This window comes from Sphaerodactylus townsendi, linkage group LG11 (genome assembly GCF_021028975.2).
Source record: "Sphaerodactylus townsendi isolate TG3544 linkage group LG11, MPM_Stown_v2.3, whole genome shotgun sequence".
NCBI lineage: Eukaryota > Metazoa > Chordata > Lepidosauria > Squamata > Sphaerodactylidae > Sphaerodactylus > Sphaerodactylus townsendi.
In genome coordinates, this window is record NC_059435.1 from 65601469 (window position 1) to 65622031 (window position 20563).

The 20563-nt window shown below is 44.3% G+C and overlaps 1 protein-coding gene across 1 annotated transcript; it reads right to left on the bottom strand.

Moving 5' to 3' along the window:
* Positions 1–312: 312 nt before the first annotated feature.
* GTPBP4 (GTP binding protein 4) lies at positions 313–19862 on the bottom strand. Its single transcript, XM_048511417.1, has 17 exons — positions 19760–19862; positions 18010–18180; positions 16539–16642; positions 15002–15138; positions 13197–13297; positions 12049–12141; positions 10372–10563; positions 10214–10279; positions 9074–9163; positions 7594–7704; positions 7320–7400; positions 7159–7210; positions 6542–6642; positions 4589–4786; positions 2653–2718; positions 1973–2116; positions 313–535 (listed from the first exon to the last, which is right to left on the bottom strand). The coding sequence occupies exons 1-17, from the start codon at positions 19805–19807 to the stop codon at positions 383–385; spliced, it is 1908 nt and encodes a 635-aa protein (XP_048367374.1). The 5' UTR covers positions 19808–19862; the 3' UTR covers positions 313–382.
* Positions 19863–20563: the final 701 nt, after the last annotated feature.

The window sequence follows — 20563 nt, forward strand, 5'->3', positions numbered from 1 at the left end:
GTGCCCACAGAAAGGACTCTGAGTGCCACCTCTGGCACTCGTGCCATAGGTTCACCACCACTGATCTAGGGTTAAAAGTGATGATGTGACTTCAATAAGAGCAAAGATGCCAGTCTTTCATTAGAACTGGTACCTCCCCCACGACATAAAAGAAATGCAGTTGAATAGGTTTATCAACCCTTAAAGCATTCCATGCAGATATAACATGGCATATCCTGGTAGTAAGCTGATACATGCCCTCAGGAATGTATATCCAGGTTATGTTGTTAACATTTCTTGACATCCCTGGAATTCAAAAACTCCCACAACAAGTTTTTCTTATATTTTTAATTTGTGTAAGCAAAAGACACAGCTGTTTCTTTTATCATCTGCTACTAGCCACTTATCTTCTTTGGGTTGTACCAGATTTCCTCTTGCCAGAAAACAGATGCTTGGGCTTAAGATCAAACACGTGCCTGTCCCCCTCGCCTTTCCGACCCAACCGATTCATTTTCTTCTGAGCTTTCTTCATCATGGTTTTAGTCTTCTTCACCATCTATAGAAAGATATAAAGTCACAGAGATGCAATCATGTTTCTGTACTTAAGTGTTCCCCATACACGCATCCGAGAAAGCAACAAACCGATTACTTTGTGGTCTAAAACTGGTCTCCAAACTTTAGGCCCTCCAGATGTTCATGGACTACAATTCCCATCAGTTCTGTCAACTGTCCATGCTGGCAGAGGCTGATGGGAATCGTAGCCCATGAAATTCTAGTGGTCCACAGTTCGAGGATCCCTGCTGTAGAAGGATGGTCATATCAGATGTCACCCCCAGTGGATTTTGTTGACTACAGAATATTTCCAGAAACAAATGTAGAACTGGATATACAGAAGAAAATTATATCCTGTTCTAAGCAAGATGCAGTTTACAAGCAAACATACATACATAAGCCTTTATTGGCATAATCAGAAGCAAATGCATAGATAGGTAATAAAAGCAAAAGGCCCTAACAGATACGTTTACAAGAAGCAGTGGGGCAATTATCCAGCTCAGGTCTTTCAAATACTGGAAGGGTCCTTGCAGAATCTCAACAAAGCAATGCAGTTGGACTCTACAAACAAAATATAGGGAGCAGCAGTGGCATAGAGGTTAAGAGCAGGTGTACTCCAATCTGGAGGAACCGGGTTTGATTCCCCGCTCTGCCACTTGAGCTGGGGAGGCTTATCTGGGGAATTCAGATTAGCCTGTGCACTCCAACACACGCCAGCTGGGTGACCTTGGGCTAGCCACAGTTCTTCAGAGCTCTCTCAGCCCCACCTACCTCACAGGGTGTTTGTTGTGAGGGGGGAAGGGGGAGGAGATTTTAAGCCCCTTTGAGTCTCCTTACAGGAGAGAAAGGGGGGATATAAATCCAACTCTTCTTATTTAAACTCGCATGTGAACTGCAATCCTGCAACTGCCGGCCCCATGCATCTCTCCTTGCTACATTTCATTTCTCATTTCATTAGGGTCCTGGTTCTTTTATTTCTTCATCCTATGTTTGCCTGCATTTTCTGCCCCTCTGACTGTGGGAGACCATCACTGTCAGAGGCTTCACCAACATTTCTCTCAGTGCCTCTGTATAAAATAAATGAATTCTCAAAGTGAAATGTCTCCCCACTTCCCCTTAAAAGGAAGACCAAATGCACTCTGAAAATACAGCATTGAGAGAATGGTGAAACGTTTAAAAATGGAGCTTCATTTTATTATTTATTTTTAAAAGGTAGTTAGGACTGTTCAGGGCAATACCGGCACAAAAAAAATTAAGTTTCACAAATCCTGGATTCTTCATCTTTGCTCCCAAAATAAAATAGCAGAACTACGTAAACTCAGCGAATTTAGTTCAAAATGCTTTCAAACAACCCTCTATTTAATTCCAATAGCACAAAATGTGTGCCATATGAAGACCAATTACTATAAAGTGTCAACAATGTTAACAAGCCAAAGTGGACCTTTGGATCACGAAGACCGGACACATCACGAGGTGTGCGTGAGGAGCTCCGACTTCGCGCAACAGAGGTGGGCGGTTCCGACTCCTCTCGTTTACGTTTCCGGTTCACGCTCCGGGATCGTCTTGCCTGGACCACGTAATGTGCCTGAAAAGTCACAAAGAGCCCAATCAGAGTCTCGTGAGATTCAATCATAAGTTGCGATGGTGGACACGACCCAGAGGTGTGGCAAGGGGGGAAAGCGCCCGGTGTGTCATGCACCACCCCCACCCCGCCACCCGCTTGGAGCTACGCCTCTGCCAGCCTGAATGACTTCAAAAGGGAATCAGACAAATCCACCAATGGAAGACCTACCACTACACATAATAGCCAACGAGAAGGGTAGGGGCCTTTATGAAATGGTAGGGCCCTTTATGTGCTTGAGGGACTCCCTAAGGGGTGGAGGACAGGGCTTTAACTCAACCCAGAGAAAAATCCCTCAAAAATGACATGACGAGTCCAAAACATTTCAGAGGGACTTGAAAGTGGAAAACAGTTGAGCGTCCAGCAAATGAAAAGGGAGGGGGGGAAAAGCTGGCTCAAGCCCTTGAGAGTTTAGCGAATCCTGGAGCGGAAGACTGTTAAAATGACGAATGCAATGGAGGCCAAAACCAGCTTTTTAAGAACAGCATGACATAACTCACTTTGTTTTTGTCTGCCATGTCCACCCCAAGGTCACTCATCTCCTTCTCCAATTTCTTCCGCTGGACCTACAGCAACAAAGACATCCGTTCATTTCTGCATTATCCATGTGTTGCTTATTTTCACAGGTGCAGCATGGAGGAATGAGGAAGAAATCAAATCATGAAACTGCAAGAGAAACTCAGTGGTGCAACAACGTACATGAGAAGCGACGGCTGGAAACACATGGATGTGAAAACATGTTTTGACCACCTGCCAAGCTTCACTCTGCCCGTTTTGATTTGGCGTAATGCAGCACGTTAAAATCCATTTGGCGTAATGCAGCACGTTAAAATCCATGCACAGCAGTAAATTCAATACACGTTTACTAGATTCACAACACAATGCAGAATGTAGGTAGACAACATTTCTATTGCTATAGCAACAAAGCAGTCAGCCCAAAAGGATGAGGAAAGAAGTTTATTTCCTGCCTCCCCAGTGGGACAGTGGGAACCACCCACCAGATGTCCTCCAGCTGAGGGGGGAAGCAGTCCCCACATTCAAGATGAAGAAGCAGTGTTTGGATTTATACCTCGCCTTTCTCTCCTGTAAGGAGACTTAAGGTGGCTTATAAACTCCTTTCATCTCCCCACAACAGACACCTTGTGAGGTAGGTGGGGCTGAGAGACTAGGTCACCCAGCAGGCTTCATGTGGAGGAGCAAGGAAACAAATCCAGTTCTCCAGATTAGAATCCATATGCTCTTAACCACTACACCACACTGGCTTTCAACACCAAGATGAGCTCCAACCCGAGCAAATCTTAAAGAGACGACAATTCAAGCCCTCTTTCCACATATCTGTACGTGGCAGAACTGACTTTGAGTTGCACCAGCCATCAGTACTGTTTATGCTGACTGGCAGTGGCTCCCTAGGGTGTTGAGCAGGAAAGGATCAACCAGTGACAAAGGGAAGGGAAACTGAACCCGGGGCATGAACTCCACGCACGCACGCACCCTCCCCGCCCCTCCCCCACGTGACTGCAATGGCAGCGCCCAGAGTGAGCTGCCCCAGATGTTCCCATTGCAGCTACGCCTCTGGGATCAACAAGAGCCCCTGACACCGGAGATCTTTTCACTGCACATACAGAGGAATTGAACCTTGACTCTCCTATGAGCAAAACATGTGGCTCCTCTGAAATGGAGGCCTTCCCTTCCACTTCAACATGGGCCTGGCTGAAAAGTGAACCGAAACTATCATGTCTAAAATGCGAATCTTCTCTAGACCAGTGATGGCGAACCTACAGCACGGGTGCCAGAGATGGCACTCGGAGCCCTCTCTGTGGGCACACGCACACAGAGTTCGTCATGTGGGGGGGGGGTGGAAAATCACCCCCCCACACACACAAACACACATCTAGGCTGGCCTGGGCCACTGAGCATGACGTGCGCGCACCACGGTGAGCAGGGAGGACTCAGCTGGCAGGTCTGGTGCCTGTGCTCTGGGTGGCTGCTTACGGGGGTGTGTGTGTGTGCAGAGGAAGCAGAGATGCTAGAGAGGCACAGAGCAGTGCATGCGGGACTTGCGGGAGGCTTGAGTAGGCTGGCCCCTGCTCGAGCGGGTGGAGCGGAGGAAGAGGGAGCCAACCGGGTTTTTCTAAACTAAAACCTCAGCATTCAGGTTAAATTGCCGGGTTGGCACTTTGCGATAAATAAGTGAGGTTTGGGTTGCAATTTGGACACTGGGTCTCAAAAAGGTTCGCCATCACTGCTCTAGACCAACAAGCCTGGCTCCGGATGTTCTTTGTGCATTTCCCGGTCTTAACCCTAACATAACATATGGAAGCGGGAGCACAGTGACTCATGCAGTAAATCAAGTATATGGAAGAGATAAATCGAACTGAATTGAGTCCCTTAACTCTCCACCTACTTGACTAACACCACACAGTTTCCTCCACTTGCCTTTTTAGCTGTTCTCGGCATCCTGGGGCCCTGCGTATCTTTCTCCTTGGATTCCAACATCTTCAGTTTCTTCTTCTCGCGAATCTGTTGTGCCAACTGCCGGATCCCCAACATCTCTTCATCTTCGCTCTCTGAATCGCTGTCGTATTCTCCGGCCTTTTCCCTGAGTTCCTCCTCCTCCTCCAGCTGTTGCAATTTCTTCAAAGAGGTCGAACAAAACATTATTTACTTATTTACTTACATAGTTTTCTATCCTGCCCCATCCCCAAAGGGCTCTGGGCAGGTTACAATATATTATAAAAAACATCTTGCAGCTTTAAAATATAAATCCCGATTTAAAAACTTTAAAACCAATTAACAAGCTTGTTGCAAGAACGCTAGTAATAGATGGTATAAAATAATTCATCCCGCCATTTCCACTCCTCCTCCCCACACACCCCCATCCCCAGGACCAAAAGATGTTCTAATATGTTTGATCAATCTGACTGGCTAGTTGGGAAAGGCCTGATGGAACAGCCACATCTTGCAGGCCCTGCGGAATTGACATAATTTCCACAGGGCTCTGACATCAGCAGGTCCAGGCCGAAGCCAGGGCCGTAGAAACCCTGGCTCCCGTAGAAGCCAGCCGGATATATCTCGGCCCGGGATCACCAGGAGGTTCCCCTCCGACGAACGGAGGGGCCTTGTGGGGAAATACAGGCAATATTAGCGCATTGGTCTCCCAATGTGTGTTCTTCAGAGAGACCAGCCGCACTACAGCTTGCCAGGCGATCCCCAGTCATCAACAGTGATTGGCTTTTGTTTTAATTCGGCAGTTGACATTCCAACAGTTTTGACAGAACACACTTAAGCTGAGTCAGACCCATTGGACAGTGCTGTGCACTCTAACAGGAAGCAGCTCTCAAGATCTAAGGTAGAAGAAGAGTGAAGGACCTCGTGGTGTAGTGGTTAGGAGTAGTGGACTAATCTGGAGGAACCGGGTTTGATTCCCAGCTCTGCCGCCTGAGCTGTGGAGGCTTATCTGGGGAATTCAGATTAGCCTGTGCACTCCCACACACACCAGCTGGGTGACCTTGGGCTAGTCACAGCTTCTCGGAGCTCTCTCAGCCCCACCTACCTCACAGGGTGTTTGTTGTGAGGGGGGAAGGGCAAGGAGATTGTAAGCCCCTTTGAGTCTCCTGCAGGAGAGAAAGGGGGGATATAAATCCAAAGTCGTCTGCTTCTTTCTCTCCTGTAAGGAGACTCAAGGTGGCTTACAAACTCCTTTCCCTTTCTCTCCCCACAACAGACACCTTATGAGGTAAGTGGGCCTGGGAGAGAGGACTGTGACTAGCCCAAGGTCACCCAGCAGGCTTCATGTGTCAGAGGGGGGAAACAAATCCAGTTCACCAGATAAGAGTCCACTGCTCATGTAGAGCAGTGGGACTCAAACCCGGTTCTCCAGATTAGTCCACTGCTCCTAACCACTACACCACGAGGTCCTTCACATCCCCTAGTACTAATATTTTAACTGAAGATTGAATGTGGGACCTTCCACAAGGCAAGCAGATGCTAATGCTCTTTCCTGTTTGCCTCTCAGGACATGAGGAACTCTCCTCCTTGGGAAGAAGGATGTGAAAGGAATCAACTCAGCAATGGAGAGTTATATATATATTGGGAATGGCAGATGAGGGTATATGACTGTACTTTTAAAATATGTTGGTTTGAGAACTTTATAATGGGAGGGGGAGGATATTAACATATCAAGAGAGCTGCCACTTTTGGATCCAATATGAATAATGAGGCCAGAACCTTAAGCAAAGAAGCTTTTATCCAGTCAGACAACCATTGTTTTCCTCTCGTCCTCCTCCTTGGTGAGGAAGAGTGTGAGGAGATACAGAAAATTCCAATCATTCCTGTTGCAAAACAAACTCTCCACACATCAAAGCACTATGATAATCACCCAACACTTACCTTCATGATGTCGGGGTCAATGTAGTCAGCTATGTTATGGCCTTCCCAGATCTCCGGTATCTTATCATACCTTTCAGATGGATTCATTATATCCCAGTATTCTAGAGCAAAGGGAAACAGAATACAGGAATTCCATTTAAATGTAAATTCCATTTACAACTTAAGAGCCCCATCGAACTGGGATAGAAGGGAACACCTACATTCCTTCAAACATAAGTTACATCCTAGCTGATCCCTTGTTTCTTTCAAATGAAAGTCCTCTTGATTTCAGGATGGTGTAAAGTAGGTTGGAGGGTTGTTGTTTTTTAAAAAAACACACTCCAAAACTCTAAAAAAAGGCCATGGGACTTTCCATTGACCCTGAAAACCCAAGCATAAGAAATGGAGCATACCATGTTGTTGCAGCTGTAAAATATACATTACGGTAGCACAACACACAATTAAATACAGAACAAAGGAAAGCAAATGTATCCAATATAGTAAAAGGAGGGACGCGCGCAACCATCTATTGACACTGATGCCCTGTTTTTGTTTGGCTTGAGTTGTTCCGCTCCAAGACCTCACGTGCTAACAGCTAATGTTCTACACGACGCTGGGATAAATAGGTTAACACTTACTCTGAAGATCCAAAATATAGTCATCTCCCAGTTCCATTTCCAGATCTTTCTCCTGCAAGTAAGCGCACTTCATTAATCTGGGTTTAATTTCCGGGGTTCATAAAAATGTTGGTGTTGTGCCCCAAATCCACAGAAAGAGAAATATCTCATCACTTGCTTACCAGTTTCCTTTTAGGTGCGTCAACAACCTCCATGCGTTTTCTGCGCAGCATGGCAGCCTCCGGGATAAAAGGAGGCCTTTCCTAAGACAAAAAGTATGACATCAACATGAGTTCAAAGATCCTAGAATGTTGTTATAAATCCTGGGATGCTTTTATTTGCCACAATAAACCTTGGTGAGTCATCATGGCGTTTCACAGATAAGCAGCCAAAACATTGGTTTATAGCTCTGCTTGACAATGAAAAAATAAATTGCAACCGTTTCACCACACCAACCTTGTTGTCCCTTCTGGCTGGGAGGGCGAGATGGAGCCTATTCAAGATATCGTTCACCTTGTTGCTTTTCATTTTGGTTTCAACACGATGGGCCAGCAATCGGTCACAGGCCTGCAAGTGTATGACATGTCAATTTCAACAGCATGCAAGTGAATGTTGACTCCACGCAATCTCTTGTACCACCCAATTCAAAGCTGGGGGAGGGGGCGCCAAAAACTCATCAGGCACCAAAACTCCAAGGGAGTAAAATGGACACCACCTTTTTTTGGTGCTGTAAGTCTGTGCTGCTTAAGGGGGGGGGGGTTCCCGGGCAGAAAATTCTCTGGGGGGCAACTGAAGTCGTCTCCGCTCCCAGGAGCATGCACACCACACCCTCTATGCAGGATATTTGCAGTGGCAGCCAACCACCACAGGGCCCAGTTTCCAAATTTGGGTACTGCAACAGCCAGTCAAGGATCTGGGGGACCCACGGGCCATTCGCTGCTCTGACGTGGAAGCTAGTTTGGTAATCTGTAGGTGAGCCAGTCACACACATTCAGCCAAACCTACTTCATGGAGTTGTTTCGAGGATAAAATGGGAGGAGAGGAGAACAACATTTGCTACTTGTTGGGGGCAGCAACAGGAATGATGTATTCATGTTGCTCACCTCCCTTCTCCCTTTCCCTTCCCTTCTAAATCAAGACGGGTATCACCTGAATCACGGGCTTGTTTTGGTGCCATAGGTTAATTATGTTACAGATTCTGATAACTGATATCCATATTTTACATCCTGTTATTTAAAATATTGTTTATATGTAAATTGTATTATATGTATGGGAATCCACTCTGAGCCCTCTTCAGCAAGGAGAGCGGGGTATTAAATTGGATCAATCAGCCAATCAATGGAGCGTTACCAGTCAATGGTGGGTTATCAATGAAGTGAATAAACACATACCCCAAATATTTGGAATTTTACAACATATGTCTTACATATGTTGTAGACATATGTCTTAGATTAACCGGGCAATATGTTTACAACATATGTCTTAGATTAACCAGGCAATATCAGATAAAATTGAATACTACGCTCTTGTGTCAACATGGAAGAAACCCTCACTTGTCAAACAGGTTTACCAAATGCTTTTGTCAATCTACTGAGCAGGCATAGAGGTTCAATAACAGGGAAACTGGAGCTATTTCTGTCACTTTTTGCTACAGAACCTCAAAAACTATCCCAAGCAATAATGCAGCTGGCTTTAGCCAATTCTGTCTTTCACTAATATTTCACACAATTTAAACCAAGCACGTAGAACGCTGCAAAACAGCACAGGTTGGATTCCACAGCACCCTTCATCCAACTCCTTGCCCCTACATATTAGTTTCCAAAAGTCTAGTAAGAGGTATGAAAGTATTTGTGAAAGTAAATACCAAAGGCCCTCCAGATCCAACCCAAACTGTATGTTTAGCATGCATTTTGTACAAGCAAGAGGACCTACTCACTTCGGTTTTAACTTGAATCACTCCTTCCTCAGTGAGGGTGCTTGTCTCTATGACGGGAAACCCATCTGCTTCTAAATCCGCAAACATTTTCTAGAGCAGGGCACAGACATTCTTGAATTAGCATACAATCACTTATATTTTTCCAGCAACAAAGACATTTTATCACTTGTTTCTAAAGAACTTAAATAATACCAGATCATCATAAAATGAATAATCCATAAAAAATGTATTAGATTCGCAGCAACTGCCAGGCAATAAGTTGTAAATATATTGACCATAAGTGGGGCTATGCGTATGTCAATATCTATGGAGGTAGATCAAAAGGAAGGAGAAGAATGAATGCGTTTTTCTGAGTCAGAAAGTTAGTGAAAAATTTAGCACAGAATCATAGATTTGGAAGAGACCACAAGGGCCATACAGTCCAACCTGCTGCCATGCAGAAACACACAATCAAAGCACTCCCGACATATGTTCATCCAGCCTCTATTTAAAAACCTCCAAAGGAGACTCCACCACACTCAAGGTAGTGCATTCCACCATCGAACATCCCTGACAGTCAGAAAGTTCTTCCTAATGTTTAGGTGGTATCTCTTTTCCTGCACCTTATGTTTCAGAAGTTCCAGAAGACATGGAAAACTGAGATTTGTTAAACATAACAGAGAGAAGATTGCCGCCACCCCGCCTCCCCCCACCACCCCCGGCCATTATGCTCAAAATTTGGAATATGAACCTTACAGTTTCCTGTGTAGCAAGACTGCTGCTGCCATGAAGGAAAACTAGTTCTCACCAAAAGTGAAAAATTGGCAACTGAAGAAACAGAGGCCCCTTCCGCACACGCAAAATAATGCGTTTTCAAACCACTGTTTGCAAGTGGATTTTGCTATTCCGCACAGCTTCAAAGAGCACTGAAAGCAGTTTGACAGTGCATTATTCTGCATGTGCGGAATGAGCCAGAGTGGCAGGGAAGAATATATCTGCAGTTAGTGCGGAAGACATGCTGGCCTGCTTGCTCCATGCTTGAGAGTTGGAAAAAAATTGCAGTGGCAGGTAGGAAGATATCCGCTCATGCAAAATGCAAGCTGATTTACTATTTATACAGTCCGTATATACACGCCTTCACTCCTTCTAAAAGCTTCCTACCTGATTTTCTTCGCTAAGTTCAGAAATCCTCTTCACATCACATTTATTTGCAACAATTAAGAGAGGCTAGAAGGAAAGAAGAAACACACATTAACCTACATTCGCTGCTCAGATTTTACAAGCGACCCATGACTGAAGCTCTGTAATCTCAGCCCGACCTTGTTTGCAAACAGGGGTTTAATGTTCTGAAACAGTTCGAGCTGCTCTTCCAGGCTGTGGCCGCACTGTTCAGATATATCCATGACGAACAACACAGCAGAGCGAAGATGAGCAAGAGCTGTTATCGCCTGCATCTCGATGGTGTTTCTCTCTTCCAGAGGATGGTCCAAAATACCGGGGGTATCCACCACCTAGGCAGAAGGATTACAAAATCAAACTCAGGTTTTCCATCGCGCAGGTTTTAAAAAAGAAAAGAGGAAAAAGTTTTTTTAAAAGGGTGAATAGCTCCCCCAGCTGAGAGCTACAGCAAAAGGAGGCCCAAGATGTTCACGTGGTTGACCAACAACAGTGACCTTTCCCTTAAGAACAGTGGAGGGATCATAGCTCAGTGGAAGAGCACATGCAGATGGTCACACGTTTAATCCCCTATCGCAGGGATATCCAACTCTGGTGCGTCAGGTGTTCATGGACTACAATTCCCATCAGCCCCTGCTGGCATGGCCAATTGGGGCTGATGGGAGTTGTAGTCCATAAGCATCTGACGCACCAGAGTTGGACACCCCTGCCCTATCGTTTCAGTCTAAAAAATCTCAGGCAGCAGGGCTGGGACAGATCTCTGCCCAAGGCCGCCCAAGAATCAGAATAGACAGCATGGTATTAAATTGATTGATTTTTAGATATGGCATGTTCCTTCTAGACCTCTCCAATCATCTTAGCCATGATTAAAAGGCTAAAATGGAATTTCACAAGACTGGTAACCAAAATACTCGAGGCTGAATTCATGTCCCTAAAAGTACTCAAAGGCGGCAATTCTGCACACAACGAATTCAACAGAAGCAAGTCCCATTGAACTTGGTGGGACTTACTTCTGAGTTTGAAGAGCCCAGAAACTAACTGCCATCAGGCCAGTCATAGTCCCTTTCACTTCAAAAAGTTTTAAGGTAAGCAAGCTGATCCATCAGCTCTTAAGGGCTGCCAGACTGCACTCAATCAAGCATCACAAGCACATTGGGATGAGTGTCCTCAGTGGTTCTAGTAACGTGTCCCGTGCTTATGGATGAAGGCAACAGAACACTGAGTATGAAACTATAAAGGACAACAGCTGTACCAACCTCAAGGCATCAAAAATGAGCTGCATGAGTACCAACATCCGTTCCAACCTCATAACCACTAAAAAAACCTCTGTCAAGACTCTCTTTTCTAACCTTATTTAAGCAACATTGATGTACTGGGTGAGCAATTTATCCACAAACATCAGGCCCAGACACCTTGTAGTCATGCCCATTTCAATACTGCTTGTCTAGTGCAGTCCTGCAGGTAAACTGATCTGTCTTTTTAAAAGACACACCTGACAGAGGCAGGTGACAGAAATGGACATCAAGTGGAAAGTTGAAAAAAGCTAGAATTGCTGGATGAATTGTCGTGGGGCAGCCATTTTTACCTAGCTTTGGTAGTTTGAGGAAGAAGCCAATAGTCTATCAGGCTTCACGTCTGAAGCTCATCTTTTCCCTAGGAAAGAAGCAAAGCTTGCCGGCAAATGCCGTCCCAGGAGCAAATGTCAAACCATAAAACTGAAAGTCACCAGCACAGCACATACCGCACACACACAAACACACCCCGACACACAAATAACATAACCAGGAATCGGACAATATTAGCCAGGTGAGGGCCCTTACCTGCCACCGCAGGTACTTGTAGTCCATGTGCCCTACAAAAAGGGACTTAGTCGTAAATGCATACGGCTGCACTTCCACATCGGCTCTTGTCACCTTAAAAATAAAGAGGGAACAAAATCTTAAAGCAGTTCCTTGATGAAGACCTTTTCCATGTATTAGAGATGGAACATCCGCTCTGCATGCAGAAAGTTCCAGGTTCAATCCCCGGCATCTCCAGTTTAGAGGATGAGATAACAGGTGACATGAATACCTCCGCCAGAAAACCTGCACAGCCATTGCCAGTCTGAGTGGGTCAATGGCTTGACCGAGGATCAAGCAGCTTCATGTGTTCCAAGTAATATAAAGAGTATTACAATTCGTACTGAATTTCAGTTCTTGCATGACAAATGTTTATACACCAGCCGCAGAAGGCCATTGCTTTCACATCCTGCATGTGAGCTCCCAAAGGCACCTGGTGGGCCACTGCGAGTAGCAGAGAGCTGGACTAGATGGACTCTGGTTTGATCCAGCTGGCTTGTTCTTATGTTCACCAGTACAATACAAATGAGAATATCTTACTGTCCTCATGGCTGAGTGGCCACAGTGCGATCCTAAACAGAGTTACACCCTCCTCACCCCACTAACTTCAGTAGGCTTGGAAAGATGTGACTCTGCTCAGGGCTGCACTGCTCATTTCTTTTTGAAGGTGTAAAATATAGAATGGGGCATCTTCGTTATAATCCAATCAGCAGCTCAGAAATGTAAAGCAAATGTGTCACAGTAACAGGCAATAGGATCCCTGCAGGATCATGCTAAATTCAAATGACCATCGTCGAAGGCTTTCATGGCTGGAATCACTGGGGTGCTGTGTGGTTTCCGGGCTGTATGGCCGTGTTCTAGCAGCATTCTCTCCTGACGTTTCGCCTGCATCTGTGGCTGGCATCTTCAGAGGATCTGATAGTAGGAAAGGAAACTCCACTTGCTTTCCCTTCCACTTACTCCACTTGCTTTCCTTTCCTACTATCAGATCCTCTGAAGATGCCAGCCACAGATGCAGGCGAAACGTCAGGAGAGAATGCTGCTAGAACACAGCCATACAGCCCGAAAACCACACAGCACCCCAAATGACCTTTTTTTTTTTCTGAAGCAACACTTAAAAGTTCACCAACCTTATTTATGAAGCTGGATTTCCCAACGTTTGGGTACCCACACAGGAGAAGAGTCCGGGTGTTTGGATCGATGGTTGGCAGTCGAGACAAATGCTGACGCACTGAGAAGTTGAGAAAGAGAGATGATTACTCTTTGCCACTGAGGGAGAGGTTAAATAAGAGACAGGCGGAGCGTCAAAGATATCCTTGATTTAAGACACCAAGCGACTCAACGTGGTACAGCGCAAAATTTATGATACTGTCCTGGCAAAGCGGCCCATAATGTCTTTCCTCTGACCTCCTTTCAAAGTAAAAGCTGATGCAAAGAAAAGAGAAGAATTTAAATATCAAACCTGAAAGACTGAATGGGCTACCAAAATTTAAAAAAAAAAACCAACAAAACAATACAAATGGTTTAAAATGCTGTCAAGTCACAGTCAGCTTAGAGTGACCCCATAAGATTTCCAAGGCAAGAGACAAACAGAGGTGGCTTTCCATTAACTGCCTCTGCATTGCAACCCTGGACTTCCTACATCTGTGGTGGCAACCTTTGGCACTCCAGATGTTATGGACTACAATTCCCATCAGCCCCTGCCAGCATTGTAGTCCATAACATCTGGAGTGTCAAAGGTTCGCCACCACGATCCTACATGGTCTCCCATTCAAGCACTAGCTAAGACTGACCCCGCTTAGCTCCTGAGATCTGACGACATCAGGCTAGCCTGGATCATCTAGGTGAGGGGTAGCCAACCTATGGCACTCCAGATGTTCACGGACTGCAATTCCATGAACTGGGGCTGATGGGAATTGTAGTCCATGAACATCTGGAGTGCCATAGGTTGGCCACCCCTGATCTAGGTCAAGGCAGCAATAAAAATATACACATTCAAAAACACCTAGCAATAACAAGCAGAGTAGATAAAAATTCAGATCTAACATATTGAGCAGTACTATAAAAGATGTATCTAGGCTCTTTAAAAGTTTTCCCAAGAAAACTTTGCCCAGTCTACATACCGTACCCTTTCATCTTTCTGAAAGGTGCTTTCCAACTTCCAAGGTTGGGGAAAGCACAAGGAGATGTCAACAGGGCTTCAGGCATCTGCATAGGTGTATAGGCCTGAAGCCTTAGCTCCTGGTCAAAGTGTGCCTTGCTCCTGATGGACTCCCAAACACAATCCTCGCATTCTCTAACACAATGCCCACATCCCCAGGCACCATGGGGGAAAAGTGATTTCTATGAAAATTTAAATTTAAAAGCAGGCTGAATTCTATATGCACACACCCAGTTGTCCCTTGGCTACCCTCCCATATCAGTTAAAAGCACCTGCTCAGCTGACCGGGAGGGGAGTCTATTCTTCACAACAGATGTGATCCCCTTCACCCCAATGGATATTGGCTCGGCTGGGAAACTGAAGAGCACCAGGAAGTTCAACTGTGATCTAAGAAGTTGCGCGGCTTCTTATATCCATGACACTACCAGATTAGCTGCCTTTAAGCAGCGGAGCAGCAGCGGTGTAGTGGTTAAGAGCAGGTGTATTCTAATCTGGAGGAACTGGGTTTGATTCCCCGCTCTACCGCTTGAGCTGTGGAGGGAATTCAGATTTGCCTGTACATTCCAACACACGCCGGCAGGGTGACCTTGGGCTAGTCACAGTTCTTCTGAGCTCTCTCAGTCCCACCCACCTCACGGGGTGTTTGTTGTGAGGGGGGAAGGGGAAGGAGATTTTAAGCCCCTTTGAGTCTCCTATAAGAGAGAAAGGGGGATATAAATCCAACTCTTCTTCTTTCTTGTCACGCATCTTGCTACTGCAGCCGAGAGATACTACCTTGTTCCAAGTACTCCAGGCTCTGTTTCTGTCTTTTGATGATTGTACACATCCGTCCAAGGGCGGCCCGCTTCAGCTGCTTGCATCGGTAAAGGGAGTCGCCGTACTTCATCAACCGAACATAATCTTTGGCAACGCTGCATTGGAAAAGAAGAAACAAACCTGATTGCAAGGAAACTTTTAATATTGTCCCGTCTCAATATCTGAACACAGGGCTAGGGTTCTGCCAAGGAAACTGGGCAGTGTAAGTATGGAAGAAGACGCAGACTTTCCTCCATAGCACGAAGATGCTTTATAAAACCCAAAAATGCTGGTCAAAATCGACTTACAGGAAGTTGGCTTATAGGAAGCAATGATTTTGGTCCCGCTAGCTCAGTACTGTCAAGTACTGAGAATAGCAGTGACTCTCTAGGACAGGAATACTCAGTGGCTCAGGAGCCACCTGTGGTTCCCTTCAGTACTGTTCTTCAAGGTGGTCCAGCCCCAGGTTCCAGAAAAACAAAGACGACGTGTAGGACAGGTGGATCCTTATGGTTTTATGGTTTCTTTATTGTACTCTGCAAAAAAACGTGCTCCCCCCTGTATTTTTCTCTCCCATTTGAACGGGGCCACATGGCACACTACCTGTATTGCTTAATAAACCCTGCTCAAAGGAGAGCCATAATGCTTGCCAGGTTTAATGTTATGCCTTCTGCCTTGTTACATGGCAGATTTAATAAACAAGAAAAGGCTAAAAGATTGTGCCCATGTAACGATGGCTCAGTTGAATCTCTGGCCCACCAACTACTTCACTGTCTCAGATTCAAGGAAATCAGATCCAACTATGTGAATCTCACTCCTTTACATTTACCCGATCTCCCTGATTTAATTAGATTACACTACTTGTTGGACAATCCTGATCCTTCTCTCTGTATGATAGTGGCAGACTTTCTCCTGGAAATTACTAAACGCCAGTAGATTTCCTTCGTCCTAACATGTATTTCCTGTATTGTATATGCTTTTTAATCCGTTTTTTATTATTGTTGTACTGCTGTCTATGCCAATAAAGGTTTGCTTCGCAAAAAAATAATAATTGTACTCTGAAATGTTGGAAGCCACTCTCAGCCCACAAAGGGAAGGGCAGCATATAAATACAATACAATAAATTATATCTTAGATCACAGTACACATGTGTTTGGTGGGGTGGCTGTTGCATAATCATTTGGCTCCCTTGGGCTGATGGTAATTCCAAACCTGGCTCTCCACAAGCCATGGAGTGAATCTTAAGTTGATGAGGACCCTTCCCAGCAGTCCCAACGAAAGATCTATTAATGGGCAATATCCACCCTCAGAAGTTTTTCATGCAAAACAGTTGCTCAGGTGCTGGGACAAGACCCCCAAAACAATCTAAATGAATATCTTACAGATAAACAAAGCACCTTACTTGTCAACCAGATTCCTGACAATATGAATTTGTCCCAAAGCCAACTTGGTATGATCTCTGTCATAGAGAACACACATTTAAATGGATATCTTACAGATAAACAAAACATCTTACTTGTCAATCAGATTTTTGGCAATATTAATTTGCCCCAAAGCCAACTTGTAATGATCTTTGTCATAAAGAATGTTCATCAGATCTGCATAAAATGGATGAATGTCCTGAAAGAGAACCAAAATAGATAACATTTAAAAAAAAAAATTATCCCAGGAAGAAAACACGCTATTTGGTAATTTAGCCTTTACTGTGAAATTTGGCCAGGATACAACGACCCGTGAAATGAGTTCTAGAAATCCCAAAAAAAATTTGTTTCCTCCTCCAATCACATCTTCCCACACAAAACAGCAATGTATTTTTGAACACGGATGGTGTTCAAAACTGAGTTTGTGACCCTGCATAGGGCTGACTGGCAGTCAGCTGTTCAGTGGAAGAAAGTAAAACATTTCACTAGGTCAGCACAACTCTATGGCCCCTTCTGCACATGCAGAATAATGCACTTTCAATCCTCTTTCAATGCACTTTGCAGCTGTGCGGAATAGCAAAATCCACTTGCAAACAATTTTGAAAGTGAATTGAAAGTGCATTATTCTGCAGGTGCGGAAGGGGCCTATGACCTTTAATGCGGGCAAAGAAGAACAGGAACAAGAACACTGGCACTTAACTGAGTTCTGCAGAGCAAGATTTGCTCACTCTGGCCCTAAATCTTTCATAAAATGTTGCTCAATCTAATGTCCTCCTTGTCTGAGTGCTATGCACATGCACATAGTAAAATCAATACTTACAACAGACTGAGCCTTACTATATAAGGCCGGAGAAATGTAGCAGTCAATGAAAATGATTACCTCTTCCATTGTGTCAGCCCAGGCTGGTGTAGTAATTATATAAGTTTCCAGGCTCCAAGGAATTCTTAATTGGGAAAGAGTACTAGCAAGATTGCACACTCCCTGTCTTACCAATGACACATCAGAAGGAGATATTTCACAGCCTAAATAATAGGCCATTAAAGGAGATTACTATTTACCTCGCTGAAGCACTGCTACAAAGCTAGGCTAAAGGTTTCACATCCAAAGCCAAATTGCACAAGAAATCCTACAGAATTGCTTCTTCTTTTTGATAAGAGACATGTCACAGTAATAAATATATATATCCCTCTATACTTTTCACTGTAGTTAAAGCTGTCAACATTTAAAAATTATCAACATACATTAAAACATGCAAAAAAAATTGGCTGCTGCGGGTTTCCTGGGCTTTGTGGCCGTGGTCTGGTAGTTTTAGCTCCTAAAGTTTTGCCCCTCGATGTAGGAGAAATGTTGGGAGCTAAAACCACCAGACCACAGCCACACATCCTAGAAAACACACAGCAGCCAATTGAGTCAAGCTGTGAAAGCTTTTGAGAATTTGTAAAGCTTTGCAAAAGAAAACAGAGTCCAGACTTCTCTAAGCAAGATATCTGTTCAACTCAACTATATTTATATACCCTGCAGAATATAACTATGAACATAAAATAATCCACCCTGTTTCCACTTACATCTAGCTTGGGGAAGTCTGTTACGATTTGACTGAGTCTGTCATGGTAATTTTGCTGAGTGTATTTTACTTTTCTCAAGTAGAAGTGACGGATCCGATGAATTTGATAATGTTTATGAATGACAGTAGGAGTTTTTCGCTGCGTCTTGGACAATGTCAAATCTATGAAGTCCTACAGTTAAAGAAAGAACAGTAATTGGCAGAGATCTGGTTGCAGCAAAATAGCATTTATATTGTTTATTTAAAAATAAAGCATTTTATTTTTTACTGTCAATGTAATTTTTGTCTCATGCACACATTAGGCTGCTTAGACTGTCCCCTCTGGTTGATAGTGGTACTGCAAGATCTTTCCCCATTCAGCTACCTGAGATCTTTTTATTTAAGCAAACACATTAGTCAGCTGAGTGAAACTTTCCCTGGGAATACTACTGATGGTCTTCTAAATTACAAGATAGGTACTTATTAGGAGGTATTAGTAATTGTATTTATGGAAAAATATCTTTTATGAAAAACCTGTTATTAGTATAGTGTAATAGGAGACTCATAAGATACATAGCAAAGTACCGGTATACCATTAAAGGGTGATAGGGTTAGTGAATTATGTCAGTCCTCCTTAGCCATACTCCATTTTTGTCTGATATTGCCATGTGGTACCACACCTGTCCTTGCAGAGGTGTGTTATAGCCCTTATAACTGCCTCTAAGGATTGTGGGAATAGTCTGACCACTGATACAGCAGGGATAAAGCCTGGGGTACTCTGCATGCCAAGCTGATGAAAATATCTACTCTGATTGTCAAAGATTTAACCAGGGTCTTAAGCCAACCACAAGAACCTATTTATTGGGTATGCCAGACAATGACTCAAGATCTACTACATGTAAAATATGTATACCACAGAGCTATGAATATCCACTTTGATACATGTCAATCTTACTCCACTACTGCAGAGGGCCTGACCTACCAGTGAAACTGACAAGTCCTCAATGGATTCCTAATAAGCCAATGGAAAACTGACATGGGGCTTAAGATCCATTTGGATAAGACAGCAACATTTGGGGCAAATAGGGACAGATTTCTTGGCTGGAGATGCTCCGTTCTGTCCAGTGCCCAAGAAGAAACAGAGTAGACAAGAGAGAAGATAACAGAAGAAGTTGTGCTTTAAGCCCAGAACATGCTCAATTAAAACCGCTTAAGAAAACACAATGCACAGTACAGTGACCCGAAAAGGAAAGAAGAATCAGTCAGCAGACCAATCTAAGACTGCTCGTGTGAGAGCTTAAGCCAGACTGTGCTCAGCAGGGGTTTCTTCCACTGACACACAGATCCCAAGGCAGGATGTAATTTTATTATTTCATTTATGCCTTGAATTTCTTCCCAGTGAGGACCGAAAGAGGCTAGTGACTCGCTATTATGTCAAGCACCCTGGGACGCAGAATGGCCTACTGACGGGTGAATAAGAGAAATACGGGCAATGGCAGATATAGACTGTCAAAACTACCTGGGTACAGGGCTTTCAGTAGTAGGAGCAGGTAGATGCGCGATAGGGAAAGCTCCTATACTGAACAGGGCGCCTTTTCTGAAAGTCCTGTCCTTAAAAAGCAACCTACAGATGCCCTCATAGAAATTTAGCCGCGGCTTCTCCTTCCAACACGTGGGCTCCGGCTGAGCACGCCGTACTTCCGGGAATGCTGCCCCGGACCAAAGGAGGAGAAGGAAGGGAAGCGGCGGCGGCTGTTGTTGTTTGGCTTTACCTTAGCGGACGGGACCACCATAATCTTCTTAAAGTTATAGAGCGCCATGACTGCGGCGTGTCCGTCCGGCTGCTTGCCGAACGCGGAGAGGCGGAAGCAAGGGGGGAGGACTTCCGGAATCCGCCATGCTCGCGAGAAGAGGAAACCAGCAAGTCTTTGAGATTCCTGTTCTTTTCTGCAGCGCCCTCTGACTTTCGGGAGTATGAAGTGCAGATCCAATTGTGGTTCCCTTTGCCAGCTGTAACAAAACCATGTCAGCGCTGTTTGTATATCCAGTTTTTGGTAGAAAAACATTGAAATTCCCTCTCTGGCTCTCTCTCCATACACCCCCACACACACACACACACAGAGTCAATATGTGTGTGTGTGTGTGTATATATTGTATATATTGAAATGTATTGTATATGCATGTGCTGTATATTTTGAAATACAGTACTTCACATTATAAAACAACAAAGTTAGCAGTAAACTGCAGAACGAGATGGGATGAGAGTTGGAGTCATTGTAAACATTTTCAGACTACTCATTTTTTGCTCTTGATTTATTGACTTGGCAAAAAAATGTTTATGCCTTTACATTTCTGGTTTTCTGTCCACAACAAAAATGTTGTAAAATGATTGTTATTGTATGTTAAATTGTTGTGTAGTCGTGATTTTTTTTTATTGTCTGGACGCATATAGAATATCATGTTCTATCTTTCTTTAGAATCCTCTTCTCCAGTTCTGATTTGACACTGAAATTGCCAACTTAGATTAGAATAATTTAATTTAACAATGTATTAAAAGCATTGGGGTGGGGGAAGCC